Genomic DNA, 21,078 nt, shown 5'->3' with positions numbered 1-21,078 from the left:
AAACAGATCGGGGCCCACTGAGGTCTGAAGGTCAGAATCACTTCCGTCTTGAATCAGTTTCGTGAAGACTCTGTGAGAAACTATCGGTTAAACTCAAGAGTCTGCAATAATTTGAGCTCTGGTGTGGAGTTTGAAATAAAAAATAAGAAGTTGTAGGAGTCACATAATGACCATCAGGGATTTGCCTGTTGGGTTCTGTTTGGAAGCCCCGGCAGGGCTGGCGGGGCAGGAGCTTGCTCTGGGGGAACCGCCGCGCTGATCCGCGTGGGTTTCAAAGTGCCGTGCCCTCGGGCAGTCACGCAAAGTCCTGCTGTGTGAGATAGTCAGCTCCAGAAGTTTCCAAATTCAGGGGAGAAGAGGCGAGTCGATCGCAGATCCATCCGTAATAGATGAGCAGAGGGTGGTCCGCGGAGAGCCCCCGGGGGCCCGGGTCGCGGGGCAGGGGGAGGGGGTGCGAGGAGGAGACGGAGACGAGCCAAGGGGAAGGCGCGGGCCTGAGCGTGGCGCTGACCGTCCACGAAGATGACGGCGGCTCTCAACGAACTGACCGTCAGCGGGAGGGCCTGCGGCCAGATTTAAGCTCCCGTGAGTGAGATCAGCGCAGGGTTTCGAAGGGCGAGACTCGGCTGTCCCCCGCAGCGCCGCCCCCAGACGCACCACAGTGCTGGTTCCCGCGTCTCCGAGATGCCCCTCAGCCCGCCCACGTGCCGCTGCCAACGCAGAGTCACTGCGGGGAGTCGGCCTCGGCTCGTGTCTGGTGACCACAGGCCCCTCCATTCCTCACAGTCACAACTAGCGAACGCGCGGCTCGCATCCAGGAGACACACGACCAGCGGACGCGTCACAGGTGTTTGGCAGTCCCGGAGGAGGGCAGGGTCTCAGGACAAAGAAGACCCTCCCCGGTGGGAACACACAGGGCTTCATCGGGGGTGACCTCTGCCCTGCCCCCGCGCACGCTGGCTTGTGTCTCCAGGTCCAGCCGGACACGTGAGGCCACGCCGGCTGCTGCTTCGTGGGTGTCCTCTGGAAAGCTGACACCACCCGTGAGCTAGACTTGGGTCTGGTGGTGGTCTAGAGAAGGCCTCTCCGGGTCCGCGGAGCTGCCGAGAGTCTTCGTCTCAACACACGTCTGCAAGCCGCCCGGGCGGTGGGGGGAGATTGACGGGCTCCAAGATGGACTCTCGTAAGGAAAATAATCGAATTCACTTCCTCCCTCCCTAGTGACTGGGCCATCTGGTCGACCCCGCTGCCGTTAGCACAGGGAAATACAGTGCGCCGTTGCCAGCGGTCCCCACCAAAGCCAGCACGGCTGGACCTTCACCGTCCCCGCAGTCCCCGCTTTCCTGCTGCCACCGATCGCCCCGGCTTCCGCAGCTTCCCGCCGCTGGTCTTCCTCCGTTAGGACGACCCCTCGGTGACGCCCCTTCTCCCCTCACCCCCGCTGGAAGCGAGACCCCTTCGGTCTCGTTAGCTGTGCGGGACTATTTGTACATTCGCAGAAAACAAACACGCCATGGCCTGTACCCGAAACATTCAGGGTGGGTATTTGCAGCCTGGGGGTCGTGTGTCTCACCGTGGAGTGGGTGACCTGGCTGTGGCCTCGGTCGTCCTGCTGCGGGGACCCGACAGGGATGCCGATACCCATTTCCCCTTGTGCGAGCTGGGAAGTGGCCAAAAGAGATGGCATTCCCTGTGTTTTGGTTCTTTTTAACGTATCAGAAATCTGATGTGCTTTCGAGTTCTTCCCATAGGGCTTATCACATCGTACTGAAGCATTATTTGAGAGCCACAGTGATCAATCATGAAGCAATATCTTATGTTTCTACAAATGTTATCAACTTGAATGTATTTCCAAACACACTTGCACTGGGTCCTAACGCCCAGGCACTGGGTTCCTTTGTCCTCCGGTCCTTCTGCGCATTTTTGTCCCATCCCTGCAGCCTTCCCTTTCTCTGATTTCTGAATGATCGCTTCAGACGTTTCCTGAGAATCTCTACTCCTCATCATAAGGCACAAGGTGTGACAAAGTCAGCGGGGCTTGTCTCGTGGGAGGGGGAAGCTCAGGCCAAGATAAGGCCGGTTGGGTTTGAGCACGGATGGGAAGGGCCTGGCGGACACGCACGGTGACCCCCACTTAACCCACTCACGGGACGCCGCGGGTCTTTCGCTGGTATCACCATCCGTGTCCTCCGTCACGGTTGTACCACGGACACACAAACTATCAAGCTCTGTTCACAGATTCCTAAGATAATAACATTCTGAAAATGTGAATTTTATATTTTTAAAATAACCAAACAGCCTAGGAAAAGGGTGAGTTTGTTTCTCATTGGCTTGGTTAGGTTTGCTTTCTCTTTGCCTGAGTTAGGAATAAGTTGAGCAGCAACTGTGTGTCTAGGGACGAGGCAAGTGCCAACGACAGGTGTCACTTTGCATCACATCTGCTGGGACCGGCCGCGGCTCATGGCCTCGCCAGCGGAGCCGGGTGCGTGTCCCTGCTCTGCTTTCCGCGTCAATCCACAGCGTTTTTTCTGCCACACACGCCAGCGAGTGACAAAGTTCCTTCTTCTAGAGGCGTCCGTGTGTCCATTCTTCATCCTGGAGGACTGGCCACGGCTGCAGAGCGCGGTGGCGTCTGCAGTTCTATCTCAGGCACAGGAACGCCAGCACACCCGAGTCGCCCGCGGCCCGGCGGTGACGCAGACATTACATACATAATCTAATAGTGCGGTCGTGTTCCAGAAAAGCATTTATGAAGTGCGATGGTTGCGTCCGGTGGAGGGAGCTCTGCCTGTGCAACCAGACACAGCGTCCCCGACATGGGAGCTGTGCGTCTGGGCCACGAGCTTTTTTTTCCCGCAGTCCTGGAGACGGAAACCCCCAGTCACGGTGCAGGCCGCAGTGTCCCGGGCCCTTCCTCCTTAGGCTCCTGGCAGCGCCTTCTTGCTGTGACCTCTCTCCTGGTCTTTCCTGCGTGCGCGTGTGTAGACAGCAAGCCCTCTGCTGTTTGTTCTCACGAGGGCACCGATCCCGTCCAAGGGCCCCACCCTCGTGACCTCGTGCAACCCTCATTTCCTCGCAGCGGCTCTGCCCACGTGTCATCACACTATGGGTTCCAGCTTACCCCGGTGTCATCACACTGTGGGTTCCAGCTTACCCCGGTGTGTCGCAGGGACGCCGTTCAGTCCGGAGCAGCCTGACGTCCTTCCTCACGGCTGGACTTGTTCTTCTAGTCTCTGTTCAAATGTCATTTCAGTAGAAAGTCTCTCTGACCTCCTTAGGTACAAACAGGATGCAAGCCCCCTCCGTGACCCCCTTGCCCTGCCTTTTTCTTCTCCTCGTGGGTCTGTCGTTTGGTGTTCATGCCCCACCCCTGACCTAGAATACAAAGAAGGAAATGTGGAAAAGGGAACCGTTCAGCCGGCTGGATCGGCAGCCATGTAGTCTGTTTTGTTCCCTGCTCTGCCCAGCTTCTCGGGGCAGGACTGGCTGTGGAGCCACTAGATAGACGAGTGTTGGATGGACCGGGGGGCGCATGGGTGGATGGATGGACGTCTGGACGGACTGATGAATGGCTGGAAGGTTTGATCACGTCGTTACAGCAAACACTCGGGGGAGACATGCGCTTCCATTTTACTGGGTCTCCGAGATAAGCCTGCGGTACCAAACAGAACAGGGAATGTCTTACAGTCTCATTTTCACTGTTCTAGGCAAAAATGTATAATTCTACCAAGAAATGCACTCCTGAAGCTTAGCGTTTCAGGGGATAATTTATTAACTTGTCTTGTCCTTCATGGGAAGCAGGGTCAGCGCTACTCAAATTTTCCATAAGTCAGCTCCTGCACGTTGAGATGAGGAAGTCATTCGAATCTGGGAGCCAAATGAGATGTTCAAGGGAGCACAAATTCATCTGCATTCTAACTCAAGAAGCGTCTCTATGCTCAGTTACACCCATGTAGAAATTAAATGTGCATATAGACCATGACTAGAAAGGAAAATGGGAGAAATGAAAAGTTCTATTTCCTTGGATTAGCAAGATTATACATGATTTGTTTCCTCCCTAACTTGTTTCCTAGTAGTATCGTTACAATAGTGTTTGTGTCGGTTAAAAAAGAAATTACCTGTGCTGTGAAAAGTGAAATTTGGCAAATGAAAATGGAATTTAATAAAGAAGATCGGCTTTCATGCAGGTACAATCGCCTTCCTTCTGGAATGTGTGAGAATGCCACCCGGAGGGCAGGACGGTGCATTTGTCCTTGTGGAATGGTGTCCTTGGGGCGCCTAGGTGGGCTCAGTAGATTCATCACCTGACTCTGGGTTTCCGCTCCGGGCGTGATCTCAGGGCCGTGAGATGGAGCCCATATCAGGCTCTGTGCTGAGCCTTGAGCCCACTCAGGAATCTCTCTCTCTCTCTCTGCCTCTGTCCCTTTCTCTCCTGCAGCACAAGAACCAGGAGGGGAAGAAGGGAGGGAGGGAGGGGGAGTCGCCGACCCAGCATGGCTTCACTGGAGTGGGCTGTCCTGTCATTTCCTGTCTGGTTCTCACCGTACATTCTCCAGCTCAGTAGTCCATACCGAACTGGTTGTCCGTGCAGAGTGCTCTCTTAGTCCAGTGAACAGGAGGAAGCAGAGTGGGGTCCCCTCTCCAGAAGCCCTTGCCTCCTTTCCCTGTCCTGCCCTTGAGTAATAGCCTCGCCACTTGGCATCTCTCTCTTCCATCCTCTGGGTGTTCATAGAATTTTTACTCTATTGGTCATTATAAGGCATTTATTTCCACCTTCCTTTCTGGAAGGACAAGTCCTCCAGGACCCCCGTTGTGTGTTCACCAGCCTGTGCAGGTCCTGGCCAAGCAGCTCCTTCTATCGTGAGGTGGTACTAATGTTTGGGAATCTGAAAGTTGTACCGAAACACGATTCTGCTTTCTGGAGCTGTGCAGAGTCAGTCTCCTCTGTCTTCCACGTGACGGCTCAAGTGGATGAAGACTCTTAAGTAGTCGGCTTTTGAGGCTAAACTCTTCCTTGACGTGACACGTTTTGCAAACATCTCCATCTTCTGGTCATCATGGCAGACACTCTGAGACCATCCAGCCTGGACATGGACATTGTGATGTCCTGGGGCTGGTGAGGGGCCCACTGAGTCTCAGAAGGACCTGTGTCACGGCACCTCTACACGTAAACCGGCTACACTACTAGCTCGTCAAGAAATTGACACAAAGAGAAAGTCTTAGGCTTCCTCATAAACTCATACACTTTGACCAGTGTATTTAATAGATGTGTTTGGAACAGATTTTGAAGTTCTAGTTTATTATTAACAGCAAGATTAAAAAGATATCAACTGTTTGAGCTGATGAAGACAGTCCATTCATTTTATTATTCGGGATCTTGGATAAGATTTGGTCTTGACTATCAAAATGTTCTAGTTTGATTGTTACCCTGGGATTTAATATGAGCAGTGTTTGTGAAACGTCCACTAGAGCGGTGACCGGGTGGCTCCGTCAGTTAAGCCTCTGATCCTTGGTTTCAGTTTAGGTCATGATCTCAGGGTTGTGAGATTGAGTCCCGTGTCTCCTCGGGCTCCACACTGGGTGTGCAGCTGCTTAAGATTCCCTCTCTCCCTCTCCGGTGCCCCTCCCCTCTCTCATGCACTTGGACCCTCTCTCAAAGAAAGAAAGAAAGAGGAGGGGAGAGGACAGGGAGGGAGGGAGTGTGGGAGGAAGCAAGGAAGGAAGGAAGGAAAAGAAAGGGGAAAAAATGTCCACCAGGGTCTGTGAGACATTATGTGTACGACCCTGTTCATATGAATACCGCTATTTCAAGATTGATGCTATTCACAAATGTGGTGAGTTTTCGAATTTTCTTTATAAACTTGGGCAGAGTGAAAAGTTGCTGAATCAGCAAAATATGATCATTTCTCCTTGTTCTTGGCCAGTGATCTTCTTGCCTAGGAAAATCTATCCATTCAGGAATCAGATCAGTCCAGTATAACTTCTTGTCATTTTTAAGCTTTAAAAACTTAATAGATAAATTCTGCATAGCAAATAAGATTGATAGAAATTTCTAAACAACTATAAAATCCTTTCTTGCTAAGATGGCAGTGGACCTCAGAATTCTCTTAATTTGAAATCTAGATAACCAGTGTTGAATATATGCATGTCAATTATTAATTATTTGCCATCCTCCATATAATAGTACCTTTATTTCAGTTTGCAGAAATTTGCTGCATTCTAATGAAGTTTGAGTTTTGGATGAAGCTGTATTTGGCTCTTGCATTATCTACTTTTTGAGGCCTCCTCTATTCTACTTAATCTTCACTTGGTGTTAACATGAGTTGTAATTATGTCTTGTGATCTGTTTACGGGCGGAAGGAGCAGTGGACCGTTTGCAGTAGGACCATATGTCTTTATTGGCCTTGGGGAGTTAGTTGCTCTTGTATAATTAATGATAATTTTTATCAATATGAACTATTATTTTTATTAATTGTTACTTATGAATATTAACCCCTTTGTGTCTCAAAGGATCCCAGCTTGGAATGTAAATTGTATGAGCACCCTAATTTGAAAGGAGTTGAAAGTTGGTTTCAACAGCCAATATGTCTGATGAGCTTCCTAGATCTCTCCAACTGTTAGCACACCTCAGCAGTGTCTCCACATTCTTCACCCCATCCCTAACCCCTGTGACAATGCAAACACAGCTCCTGGGAGGGACTAAAATCTAGAATAGATATAAGTCAATCACCCAGTGAAGAGGTCTGGGCAATCTTGGAACCTTTCTTGAGGTTCTACAGAAAGAAGGCGCTCAAGATTGTGAGCGTGGGTCCAGGTTACTTCCACTTGGCACACAGGACGTGCTCATTAATGGTCAAGTCTGGTACGCTGACATAGAAGTGAGCAGTGTGGATGCGAGCGAGCAGTGTGGATGCGAGCGAGAAGGAAGATGAGCGAGGACTTGGAGCCGGCCGTGCTTGTCGTACCTGGGTTTGACTCAGTGGGGTTGGGAGGTTGGCTGTCATGAAAAGAAAGGCCACAGATGTCCTGTGTTGTGGAACCCAGTGTCCCGAATGGAGAGCGAGTCAGTTCTCAGCAAAGCTGTAAACATCATATACTGTGACATTTGTTCTTGACGTTGGGTTTTGCTGAGGCACGGGGACGTGTGCAGGGGGCAGAAGGGCGAGCAGAGGAACTCCTCATAGCTTCAGGGATGAGAATGTGCCTCCTTCACTCTTCGGTGTGGTGGCTCTTGAGTCCGAGTGTCTTCGTTTGGTTTATTTCATTTCTTTACTTCACTCACTGGGTTTCTCTTTCCTCTTGTTGTTTCTAGGAGCTGGTGGGGAGCAACCCTCCCCAAAGAAACTGGAAGGGAATAGCAATTGCTCTCCTCGTGATTCTGGTCATCTGCTCCTTGATCGTCACCTCGGTCATACTGCTGACACCAGGTACTTACATTTATTCTTGGAAAAGCAAGATGGGAGAAAGTGCCGAGCTGTGCTTTGCAATTTTTTTCTAAGTAACTACCTGTTACATATTTTTCCCAGGTTCTAATTCTCGTTGTGTCGTATTGTTAAATGGTTAATATGTTTCAATGAAAAAAATCCATTTTGTATGCTTTGAATTCATTCATATACTTGTTAGCTACATGGAAATGCTTGGCACATGTTAGAATTCATAATTACTTATTCACACTTGATGAGCTTAAAGACTGACATTATAAATATAACAAGTATATGGATCTTATGGAATTCATAGCTACTGTATCAAAGATGGATTTTAAAAATTACTGAAACAACATACATTGAGTGTGAACTAAGAACAGAAGTACTTCATGAAATAACTGAAGTGTCAGAAAGAGCCAGGAATCTCAACAGGGAAGAAAAAACACACAAACACCTTCAGCAAAAACCTACAGCAAAAATGTGTACACACCTGGGTCATTGAATGTTTCGAAAGTAAGTGCCGTGGGAGCTTGGAGGAGAGAGAGGCCCCTCATGAGGAAGTTCAGGAGAAGGTGAGATGGGCAGCGGGTTGTGATGGGGTATGCGGTTAAGGAATGAAGGAAGGATTTTCCTGTAAGGTATTCACTGGTAATTACAGGAGGCCACGGTGGCCACATTCTCACTGTCACATTACATTCCTAATTGTTTGAACGGAAAAACACAGTTCTAACCCTCAGTAAATGGACTGCACAGATCTAAGGCCTTAAGATGCAGAAAGAAGTAGATACATTGAAATGTATCAATAAGTAAATAAATACATACATACAAGCATACATACAGAACTTTTATATTTTTACAAGAAGTACAAGTAAACGATGATGTACATTTAAAAGATCTAAAACTTCAATGACAAAAAGAGAAATCCATACCTTGAAGCCAAGACTAGGTGGAGGTATCACAAACTATATGCAAACTAAAACTGATATCCCTTATGAATATAGATGTAAAATCCTCAACAAAATTCTAGCAAACTGAATCCAGCAACAGATAAAAAGGATTATACACCTTAACCAAATGTGATTTATCCCAGGAAAGAAAATTTGATTTAATGCATGAGAATCCATATAAAATATATACATATTAATAGAATAAAAGGATGGAAGGAACCCACAGAGCTGACATTTGCGAGGTCCAAAATCTTTTCATAACAACACACTCAACAAGCTAGTAGAAACCTGATAAAGAGCATGTATGAAAAAAAAAAAAAAAACCCGTAGCTAATATCACACTTATTGGTGAAAGATTGAAAGCATTTCCCCAAGATCAGGAACAGACCAGGACGCTTAATCTCCGCATTTCTATTTAACATTCTATTAGAGATTCTAGTCAAGGCAAAAACTACAGATAAGAAAGAAGTCAACAATCTTCTCTGTTCATAGATGACATGAACTTGTATATAGAAAATCTTAAGGAACACAAACACACACACACACACACACACACACACACACACACACAAATGCAGCAAGGCTGGATAATATAACATCAGTATACAGAAGTCATTTATATTCCCATCCATTAACAATGAACAATCTAAAAATCTAATTAAGAAATTGATTCTACCTGTAACAGTTTTGAAAAGAATAAAGTACTTAGGAATAATTTAATTGAAGGTGTAGAAGCTTGTGCACTGAAAAATCAAAAAACATAATTGAAAGAAATTAAAGAAGACATACATAAATGAAAGGATACTCTATATTTATGGATTAGAAAGTCTAATATTGGTATCATAGCAATACTTCCCAAATACATTTATAGATTCGATCCAATCTTTGTAAAAATCCTAGTTGCCTTCTTGGAGAAATAGACAAGCCAATTCCAAAAGTCATAGGAAAATACAAGGGACTCAGAATAGCCAAAACAACCTTGAAAAAGAATGGTTAAAGTATTTATGTTTCCTGATTTTAAAACTTTACTCTAAGGTTACAGTAATGATGATACCAGCATAAGTATAGACATATTGTTTAATGGAATAGAACACAGAAATAAACCCATACATCTATGGCCAATTGATTTTTGACAAGGGCGCCAAGATCTTTGGATGGGGAAGGAATTGTCTTTTCAACAAATAGTGCTTGCCCAGCTGAATATCCACATGCAAAAGAGAAAAGTTGGAGCCCTACCTCAAACCATGTACAAAATCAACTCAATGTGGATCAACAAGCCAATAAAAGAGCTGAAAGTATAAAATTCTTGAAGAAAACCTAGGGGCATATATTTATGACCTTGGGTTAGGCAACAGTTTCTTAGATATGACACCAGAAGCATAAGCAACCAAAGAAAAAATACACCAATTGGACTTTATCTAACTTAACAATGTTTGTGCATCAGTGGACACTATCAAGAGAGTGAAAAGACAACCCACATAATGTGAGAAAATATTTGCAAGATAGATGTTCAGTAAAGGTCTAATGTCCAGATTATATAAAGAATTACTATAACTCAAAACAAAGAGAGAAATAATTCAACTAAAAACAACCAGAGGATTTTGAGAACATTTATCCAAAGAAATATAAATGGCCAATAGACATAAAAAAAGATGTTTGACATCATTAATCATCGAAGCAATGCAAATCAAACTCACAGTATCCTACTTCATACTCACTAGGATGGCAATAAAAACAAACACAAACACACAAAAAGGAAAAGAACGAGTATTGGTAAGGTTGTGGAAAAATGGGAAACCTCAGACATTATTAATAGGAATATAAAGTTGTGTCGACTCTGTGGAAAACTATTCAGGAGTTCCTCAAAACTAAACGTAGAATTCATGTATGACTGAGTGATTCCAATCCCATGTATATACCTGAAAAAACTGAAGACATATGTTCATACGGAAACTTGCATGTGGATGTCCATAGCACCATTATTCCTAAGAGCCAAAAAGGTAGAAACAGCCCAGTGTCCTTCACCTAGTGAACAGATGAACACAACAGGTTGGTATATCCGTACGGGGGAATATTATTCAGCTATACAAAAGAATGAATCTCTGATGTATAATACAACATGGATGAAACTTCAAGATATTATGCTATGTGAAAGAAGTTAGACCCAGAAGGCCACATCCCGTATGATCCCAGATTGGGCAAATCCATAGAGACAGAGGTACATTCGTGGGTGCTAGGGGCTGGAGATGGGGATGGTAAGAAGTAACTGCTTGTAAGTATGAGATTTCTTTTTTTTTTTTTTTAATTTTTTATTTATTTGACAGAGAGAGAGAGATCACAAGTAGGCAGACAGAGGGAGGGGAAAGCAGGCTCCCCACCAAGCAGAGAGCCCGATGCAGGACTCGATCCCGGGACCCTGAGATCATGACCTGAGCTGAAGGCAGAGGGTTTAACCCACTGAGCCACCCAGGCGCCCCTCTTTTTTTTTTAATGACATTATATTTTTAGAGAAACTTTAGATTCACAGAAAAATCGAGAGGAAGTCACAGAGACTTCCCATATGCCCTCTGTCCCCACACAACGTACAGCCTCCCTGGTTACCAACATCCCCACCTGATGGTACATTGGATCCGGTGGACAAGCCTCCATGGTGCATCAGAATAAGATTTCTTTTGGCAGTGATGAAAATATTCTGGAATTTGAGAGTGGTGATAGATTCACAGCTCGGTTAATACACCAAGAACTACTGAGTTGTACATATTAAAAAGTGGAACTTCATAGTACATGAACTTCATCTCATTTGGGCTGTTAGTTTACATGATAGTGGGAACATTATAAAAAACCTGGAGGAGGGGGACTCAGGATTCAATATGGCGCATCTGACTGATTGGGGGGTGGGGTGGGCAATGGATTCAGCCATTGAAATCTGAGTAGGGGGAAGGTTAGGAAAGACAAGGACTTGTTCTATTTTGCGATTTGCTGACGATGATTCACCTTAGCTGGAGAGTTCAGCAACCACGTACTTTTAATGTGGAGGGAATCAGGTCTTCCTTGGGATTCATGGAGTACATGTTCCTACCTTTGCTTTTCCTTAAACAGAACGCTGTTTTATACAAGAAAATGATGATTGAACAGTGGATTCTGTGGCTGTCCAGCACTGGACTGGGGACTTAGAAAGCAACAGTGTTTTAAGTAGTTTGCGGTGGCTGCCGTCCTTCCAAGGCACACAAGTGTCCGTGTCACCCAGGGTCCTAGGGCTCCTGCAGTTGTTACTTGAAAGGGAAATAAAAGGGCACCCACCCTGAGCTCCTTTCTCCCCAACAGTCCAGCAGCGAGGCTCGGTGGTAAATGTTCTCGCTGAATAAGCCCTGGAAACCAGCCCTGGAAGCCTTTCTTCCTTGTGCCCATGCAACACCACACAGAGAGCGGTCCTTCAGTCTTCTCCACTGCATAGGGAAGCATGTCCCAGCCTCCCAAATGCCGCCGCTAGCCCTGGGAATCATTGACATTCAGCTCCCGGGCAGCAGTGAGCCTTCTGCAAAGAGAATATTGTCTCTGTAACCATTCCCTCTTTGAATGCTGGCAGCCAGTTGTCAGGGGCAACAAGAATGGGCAGGAGGCATCTGCTGGTGATGGGGCTGGAGTGCATCCCTGAATTCCAGAAAAGGCTTTGAAGAGCAGAATTTCTTTCATGCTTCTGTTAAGATACAAATGTGGCTGAGCCTGGCCTAACCCTTGGGCTCTGTTGGGCTTCGGTAGCTGGTATTTCATTTTACAGGTTATGCTGCCCAGGGAGCGTGTGTCCTGGGGTTAGGATGATCAGCCATGCCTGTTCAGCACAAAGGTCCTGCTGTCCCCTCCCACTCTGGGCTTTTTGCCTCCGCTGTCCTGGGGTGCAGCACTGGCTTTTGGCAACCAAAATTCAGTCAGGCAGGAGAGAATGTCAAATTGCCCAACCTGTCCCTGGTTCCAGAACTTTCTCGGATCCACAGACCTGCAGAGCATCCTTGAGTCCACCATCAGGATGTACCTGTTGGTCAAACATTAATGCTCCCCTCTCGGGGGCTGAGAGCATCTAGCTTAGTGTTGGATGAAAGGTGAGAAAAAGAGATACAAATGCTCTTCCTGAGAGCTTAGTGTCTGGTGATGGGTGTGATGGGTTGCCTGGAGAACGGGGTGTTATAGGCAAACGATGCATGTGGGAACACTATGTCAAAAATCTAATGACATACGGTATGGGGACTAACATAAGATATCAACAACAACAAAAAAATGAGTAAGGCAAGGAACGTGCATGAGGAGAATTTCACAGACATGAGAAGTGGAAATGAAAACAAATGAGAAGTCTAGGCAGGGCTCGGGTAGGGCCGGTTGAGTGGTGCCCTTCGCTGAGTCACTGAGCGAAGGACTGTGAGCCCTGCTAAGGGCAGTGGTGGCCTCCACTGCGTGAGGGATGAACAAAGTGCAGCCTTAAGGAGAGGAGAGTCCCAGTGATGATAACACCCTGCAGATCCTGCGTGCCTTCCCGCCTAGCTTTGCCTCCACTTTGGTAGACTTACTTAGAAAATATAGTAGGAGCTTTTTTAAAAATTTAAATTTAGTTAATTAGCATATAGTGTAACATTAGTTTCAGAGGTAGAGGTCAGTGACTCATCAGTCTTCCCTAACACCCAGTGCTCATCACATCACATGCCCTCCTTAATGCCCATGCCCCCAGCTGCCTCCCCTCCAGCAACCCTCAGCTTTTTTCCTATGACTAAGAGTCTCTTACCATTTTTTTCCCTCTCTGGTTTTGTCTCACTTTAATTTTTTCCTCTCTTTCCTTATGATCCTGTCTTGTTTCTTAAGTTCCACATGTGAGTTAGATCATGTGGTATTTGTCTTTCTCTGACTGATGCATTGGACTTAGCGTAATACCCTCTGTTTCCATCCAGGTCATTGCAAATGGCAAGATTTTATTTTTGATGGCTGTGTAGTATTCCATTGTGCATCTTCTTCATCCATTCATCTGTCGTTGGATATCTAGGCTCTTTTTAGTTTGGCTATTGTATATTGGGGTGCACATGCCCGTTTAGATCACTACATTTGTATCTTTGGGGTCAATACCTAGGAGTGTAATTGCTGGATCATAGGGTAGTTCTATTTTCAACTTTTTGAAGAACCTCCATACTGTTTTCTAGAGGGGCTACACCAGCTTGCATTCCCACCAACAGTGTAGGAGGGTTCCCCTTTCTCCACATCCTCGCCAACATCTGTCATTTCCTGACTTGTTAATTTTAGCCATTCTGACTGGTGTGAGGTGGGATCTCACTGTGGTTTTGTATTTCCCTGATGTCAAGTGATGTGAGCATTTTTTCACATGTCTCTTGGCTAGTTGGATGCCTTCTTCGCAGAAATGTCTGTTCATGTCTTCTGCCCATTTCTTTTTTTTTTTTTTTAATTTTTATTTTTTATAACCATATATTTTTATCCCCAGGGGTACAGGTCTGTGAATCACCAGGTTTACACACTTCACAGCACTCACCAAAGCACATACCCTCCCCAATGTCCATAATCCCACCCTCTTCTCCCAAACCCCCTCCCCCCAGCAACCCTCAGTTTGTTTTGTGAGATTAAGAGTCACTTATGGTTTGTCTCCCTCCCAATCCCATCTTGTTTCATTGATTCTTCTCCTACCCACTTAAGCCTCCATGTTGCATCACCACTTCCTCATATCAGGGAGATCATATGATAGTTGTCTTTCTCTGCTTGACTTATTTCGCTAAGCATGATTCGCTCTAGTTCCATCCATGTTGTCGCAAATGGCAAGATTTCATTTCTTTTGATGGCTGCATAGTATTCCATTGTGTATATATACCACATCTTCTTGATCCATTCATCTGTTGATGGACATCTAGGTTCTTTCCATAGTTTGGCTATTGTGGACATTGCTGCTATAAACATTCGGGTGCATGTGCCCCTTTGGATCACTACATTTGTATCTTTAGGGTAAATACCCAATAGTGCAATTGCTGGGTCATAGGGCAGTTCTATTTTCAACATTCTGAGGAACCTCCATGCTGTTTTCCAGAGTGGCTGTTTCTTGATTGGATTATTCTTTGGATGTTGACTTTGATAAGTAGGAAGTACTTTTAATAAAATAATCTTTTTCAAGGACTGCCAGTTTCTAGTCTTATATTCTGGTTTGTTTAAACTCAAATCACAGTACCTGCTTTTTACTTGCCCAGAAAATCCATTTTGAACTCAACTGGGTCTAGCCTTTTGGTAGAAATATTCCCACATTCGTGTGGGTGCTTTTTCCAGCTTGGTAGGAAGAATCACATGGAAGCCCTGTTGATACCCAGGATCTTGAAGGGCCTTCTGGTAATCGTTCTGAATGACAAGTACATTTTTCTGTAGTGCTGTCTAATTACCACCAGTTATGCACAATTTACATTTTAAAGATCAAATTAAAAGTGTTTAAGGCAATCTTACTTCCGAAGGGACTAGCCAAATGAGAATGTGTCCTTTTCAATTTTGTCATTCATTTCTCCCTTGCTAGTCTGTGCTCTTTTCGAAATTTCTCTTTGGCGCAATAGACTCAGAGTTACCTTTTTTAATTTTCAGATATTTAATATGTGCCTACATTAGGTCACACAGAGTCTGTGACTTTTTGGGCAGCTACAGTTCTTGCATTCTGATGAAAAGCACTATTGCCATTCTCCAGTGTCACAGTTAATGTCGTAGGAGCTGAAAAATCCAGCAAAGTCACATTTGCATTAAAACAGCCCGGACGGTTGACCTTACGGATTTTCACATTAGAGAAGACGGACAACAGTTTCCAATGGAAAGTGCCAGAACACTGTGAGGTGGTGTGTAACTGTAAAGCCTTCGACATTTGAAGGTCCCAGTGACAGTAGACTCTGGGCTGAGGCCATGCGGAGGTTATCGGAATGTGAGACTCATGAGTCTTGGGTGGGGGAGCATAGAGATTATTTTTATGGAGTTGAAATTTCATCCCTGATTTAGGTCCAATGTCTATAAGTGCTTTGCTAACTCTCAGCTTATCTTTTTTTAATTTTCAGTTGGACCCGATAGGCTTTACGGAGAGGGAGTGAAATCCAGCAAATTAGCCAGCACGGCTTATAAATTGGATTTCCCTCCAGGAGAGAGTAGGTGCAAGTGAGTCAGACATTTAATCAAGTGTTCTGAATGTACACCAGACTCAAAATAAGACGAAATGGGTTTGTGTGGAAAAGAGCCATATTAAAATTACATTCGAGAGAATCCCTCCACTTCAGAGGTGTGACTGCTAGTTAACAAAGGAAGTTCTATAATAAAATTTCCATGTTTTTTTTTTTATTTTTTTTTTTTAATAGGCTATTTTTTTGGCAGGTTTTTTTAGGTAGTTGGATTCACAGCCAAACTGAGAGTCAGGTACAGAGTTTCCCCCAGACACCCTCTGCCCCCAGGCATGCACAGCTTCCCCTACCTCTTGTCAGTCCCCTCCAGAGTGGCACGTTTTTACAATGGATGAACCTTCATTGGCCCGTCATTATTACTCGAAGTTCATAGTTTCCATTAAGGTGCCCTCTTGGTGGGGTGTCTGTGTGGCTTAGTCACTTAAGCTTCTGACTTTATTTCAGATCAGGTCTTGATCTCAGGGTCGTGGGCTTGGGCCCTGTGTCAGGCTTCATGCTCAACATGGAGTCTGCTTAAGTTTTGCTCTCTCCCCGCCTCTCCCTCCCCTCACTCTCACTCTCTCTAAAATAACAAATCTTTTAAAACTTTTTTATTTTTTTATTATGTTAGTCACCATACAGTACATCATTAGTTTTGATGCAGTGCTCCATGATTCATTGTTTGCGTGTAACACCCAGTGCTCCATCCAATCCGTGCCCTCCTTAATACCCAACACCAGGCTCACCCCACCCCCCGACCCCCCCTCCAAAACCCTTAGTTTGTTTCTCAGAGTCCACAGTCTCTCATGGTTCATCTCCCCTTCCAATTTCCCCCAACTCCCTTCTCCTCTCCATCTCCACATGTCCTCTGTGTTATTCCTTATGCTCCACAAGTAACTGAAACCGTATAATAATTGACTCTGCTTGACTTATTTCGCTCAGCAGAATCTCCTCCAGTCCTGTCCATGTTGATACAAAAGTTGGGTATTCGTCCTTTCTGATGGCTGAGTAATATTCCATTGTATATACAGACCACATCTTAAAAAAAAAATAAAAAATAAAAAAAATTAAAAAATAAAAAACACTGTTGGTGTTGTGCCTGCCATAGGCTTGGACAAATGTGTGATGGCACCCATCCACCATCACAGTATTCTACAGAAGGGCTCTGCTGCTCCAAGAACCCTCTCTGGTCTGTCTGTTTACCCCTCCCTCCCCCATAACCCCTGGCAATGGTGTTTTTACTGTCCCTGCTGTTGTGCCTTTTCCAGAATGTTATACAGTTGGAACCATACAATATGGAGACTTCTTTCATTTAAGCAATAGGCTTTTAAGGTTCTTCTATGCCTTTTCATGGCTTCCCAGCTCATCTCTTTTCAGTGCTGAGTAGTATCCCATGGTCTGGGTGGACCACAGTTTGTTTATGCGTCCACCCACTGAGGGACGTTTTGGTTGCTTCCAGGTGTTGGCAATTATGAGCAAAGCTGCTCTAAACATTCACACGAGGGTGTTTATGTAGACATAATTTTCAGCTTCTTTGGGTAAATACCAAAGAGTGTGCTTACTGAAATACATGCTACAAGTGTATTTTGTTTTGTACGAGACTGCCCAGCTGTCTTCCAAACTGGCTGCCCCATTCTGCATCCCCATCAGCATGAACGGGACTTCCTGTGGCTTCACCTCTTCGCCAGCATTTGGTGTTGGTAGTGTTCTGGGTTTGGGCCATTCTGATAGGTGTGTAGTGATACATCATTATTTGAAGCTCATCTTTGAAAAATTCTGGAACAATTGATTTGTGAGCATTTATTTAAAATACACAGATAATGTGTCGTATTGTTAGTGAATTTTCAAAGTGAATAGACTCCTGTAGCTGGGACCCAGATCAAAACATGGAATTCAGGCAGCATCCCAGAAGCCTCCTCTCCTGCTCTCTCATCATTAATCTTCCCAAAGATCCCCTAATTTCTAATATCATAGAGCCGTTTTGCATGCTTTTAGACTGTGTACATTTACAGCATTAATACAATCATATAGTATGTATTCTTTACAACTGGTTCTTTTGTTCAATATGTCTGTGAGATTTATTTTAGTATTTCAAGTTGTGCTGATGCCCAGTTTTTAATCTTTATATACTCTATGCATCATCTGTGACAATTGAAAAGTAGCTTAACAGTAATTTAATAACATGTGTATATCATAACAAGTAACATACACCTTACTGTTTTACGGTTTCTTGTAGAAATAGGTGATTTGGCTACGTCTCCCAAGCATTTTCTATGTTTTCTTCCTATATTAAACTCATCCCCCAAGTCCGATCTCGTCAGAGTTGATCTGCTGTTTATGACGATGACAAGTGTCCTTTCACAGGACACATCAGGGACTTGATTGGTCTCTGGTGTTGCTCACTTTCCCTCGGACATCTGTAGTTGTGTTTCTAGATTCTTTTGTTCACACACCTGCCAGCTGGCTGATCGGGTGAGCAGCGGCTGCTCCGGTCATGAAACAGAGACTTGTTTCTGCTGCCGCCGCTCTTGTCATTGTTGTTTCTGATGAAGTTAATCTGTTAATGTTGAGAGAACTAAGTGCTGTGTATAAAGGGTTGGTGCAGAGAGTATTCATGGTGACAGACCAGAATGTGGGCACCACCGGGGAGGACAGGAAGCGACGGCGGACGGTTTTATGGAAGATGCGGAAGTTGAAAGACAGACGCGGGAGATGAAGGAGACCGAGAGGGCAGGTCACCACACGTCCGACTCCGGGCGCGCTCCCGGACAGAAGCTGCCTGCCCGGGAGGCCACGGACGGATGTAATGGGTGTCAGGCGTCAAGGCTGGAGGGCCGGGGTGGTGACAGGTTGGGAGAGTGTGGAACGCCAGTCGCTGGATTCGAGGTGGCCCTAGTCTACGGGTTCCTGTCCTTTGTTTTTTTTAAATTTATTTTCAGAAAAGCAGTATTCATTATTTTTGCACCACACCCAGTGCTCCATGCAGTCCGTGCCCTCTATAATACCCACCACCTGGTTCCCCGACCTCCCACCCCCCGCCCCTTCAAACCCCTCAGGTTGTTTCTCAGAGTCTCTCATGGTTCACCTCCCCTTCCAGTTTCCCCCAACTCCCTTCTCCTCTCTAACTCCCATGTCCTCCATGCTATTTGTTATGCTCCACAAATAAGTGAAACCATATGATAATTGACTCTCTCTGCTTGACTTATTTCACTCAGCATCATCTCTTCCAGTCCTGTCCATGTTGCTACAAAAGTTGGGTATTCGTCCTTTCTGATGGAGGCATCATACTCCATAGTATATATGGACCACATCTTCCTTATCCATTCGTCCGTTGAAGGGCATCTTGGTTCTTTCCACAGTTTGGCGACCGTGGCCATTGCTGCTATAAACATTGGGGTACAGATGGCCCTTCTTTTCACGACATCTGTATCTTTGAGGTAAATACCCAGGAGTGTAATGGCAGGGTCATAGGGAAGCTCTATTTTTAATTTCTTGAGGAATCTCCACACTGTTCTCCAAAGAGGCTGTATCAACTTGCATTCCCACCAGCAGTGTAAGAGGGTTCCCCTTTCTCCACATCCTCTCCAACACATGTTGTTTCCTGTCTTATTAATTTTGGCCATTCTAACTGGTGTAAGCTGGTATCTCAATGTGGTTTTAATTTGAATCTCCCTGAGGGCTAGTGATGATGAACATTTCTGTCCTTTGCAAAAATTTGTAAGTTGTAACTGTTTTTAGAATCTGACAAAACTGTAAGTCATCCGATTATTGGAAAAGGGCACACATGTCCTCATAACCAGCTGGATTCACTTCAGGAGGCTCACACACCTGGTTAGCCTGTCCATGGACCAGGTTAGGGACCAGCTTGAGCATTTATCCAAAACCCAGATGTTACAATAATGCAATACTTCAGTCTTCAACAGAATACCTAACTAAATACCTAACTAAAATCATTCAAACCATAAGTGTTACATTGTTTCATAAGAGAAGTCCAGGGGTGTCTGGGTAGCTCGGTCTGTTACGTGGGCCACTCTCGATTTCAGCTCAGGTCATGATCTCAGGGTTGTGAGAGCCCACGCTGGCTTCGCACTCAGTGGGGAGTCTGCTTGAGGATTCTCTCTCTCTCTCTCTCCTTTTCCCCTCCCCCACTGTCTACATCTCTCTCGAATAAATTTTTAAAAATCTCAAAAAAAAAAAAAAAAAGACTCTTTCCTTCTCTCTGCCCCTCCCCCTGCCTTTAAGGAAAAAAGAAAGAAAGAGAGGAAGAGAAGGAAGAACAAAAAGAAAAGGAGAAGCCAGGCCATGGCCAGGCCCAGGATGGTTCAGTGGCTCAAAGATCTCTGCTGTTCTCGTCTGCATGCTGGCAAAGTGGCTGCCCTGGCTCCACACATCACATTTCCTGCCCTCACAGGAGAAAAGGGAAAAATCACAGAACTTGCCTGTGTAGTTCTGTCTTTTTCGGAGACAGCCAGGAGAGAGCTTACTTGCCACAACTATATTATACGGCCTACTATATATATTATATAATAATATAAGAGCTGGAAGGGGGAGTTGAGAAAGTCAGTATTTGTAAGTGTCAGCCTCTGCAGACTTGGAAGTGTACAGTGGCTCTCAGGGAGGCAAGACCCCCTTTTTATGAAATATTTTATGAAGGCAGTCTTCATCGCTTGAACTTGAACAATGAGTTTGCACCATTCCTTAAACTGAAACATATGTGCAAGGAGGGAGTTCTGACAGATTCTCATAAAAGAGAGAATGAATTTACACTGCTGCTAACCTTATAGTTAGTTGCAAACTTTCAAAGTCCTGAGAAGTGGGTCCCTAGGAGAATCTTAACAGTCTCTACTTTGACTTTCCATCATTAGTTCTAGGATTGCAAGGTGCATCTTGCTTACATATTGAATTCTTACACTAAAGATCCATTTATCTGAAGGATGGGGGTAGATGATCATTGGTGCCGGCTTTGGGAATCTAACCTAAGCAAATGTGCCTACATATTTATCCATAAAGGGCACTTTTCAAAGCATTGCTACATTTTGCATCCTGTTTTTAAGGCATGGTTACATATAAACCAGGAAAAGGATAAATCTTCTCCTGGCACTCTGGTTTTCTTCAGTCGGTTGCCTGGTTGGGATGAAGGCCTCTTGGTCAAGTTCAAGTGAGTCTGGGCAGCCTTCAGGACCATCTATTACAAGGAGCTGGCCAGTATAGTCGCTGATATTTTAGGGAAGACTCTGGCCAGTCAGGAACCAAAGGCAGCCATTAGGGAGTCTTAAGTCGAGTTACCAGGTCTGGGTCAGGAACACAGAGACAGATGGTCTGATAAGATCAGAGAAGTGGAGAGAAGTCGCCCACAATGAACCAGGTCAGAGCACCAAGGAGTGTTCGGTTTCATGCTGCAACGGCCCACACTCTCTACAAGGCAGGACTCTTACCTTGAACCCTGCCGGAACGACCTTTATCACCGCGGCAAAAACAGCACATGTAGCCATTTGCTCAGGGTCTGTCGCCTATTCCCCTGTTCCTTTTGTGTGAGGTCTGAAAATG

At 45.3% G+C, this 21,078-nt stretch overlaps 1 protein-coding gene across 4 annotated transcripts in view; it reads left to right on the top strand.

Annotated features, from left to right (window-relative positions):
* DPP6 (dipeptidyl peptidase like 6) overlaps positions 1-21,078 on the top strand; it is an 841,237-nt gene that overhangs the window by 513,751 nt on the left and 306,408 nt on the right. For all 4 annotated transcript variants that reach the window (XM_082692922.1, XM_082692925.1, XM_082692923.1 and 1 more), the window contains exon 2: positions 7,313-7,427. In XM_082692922.1, coding sequence (XP_082549048.1) covers positions 7,313-7,427 — 115 coding nt within the window. The remainder of the gene's footprint in view (positions 1-7,312; positions 7,428-21,078) is intronic.

The sequence above is a fragment of the Mustela nivalis genome (genome assembly GCF_964662115.1).
Source record: "Mustela nivalis genome assembly, chromosome: 12".
NCBI lineage: Eukaryota > Metazoa > Chordata > Mammalia > Carnivora > Mustelidae > Mustela > Mustela nivalis.
Note: the sequence above shows the minus strand (reverse complement) of the source record. Positions and strands in the feature narration are given on the sequence as shown.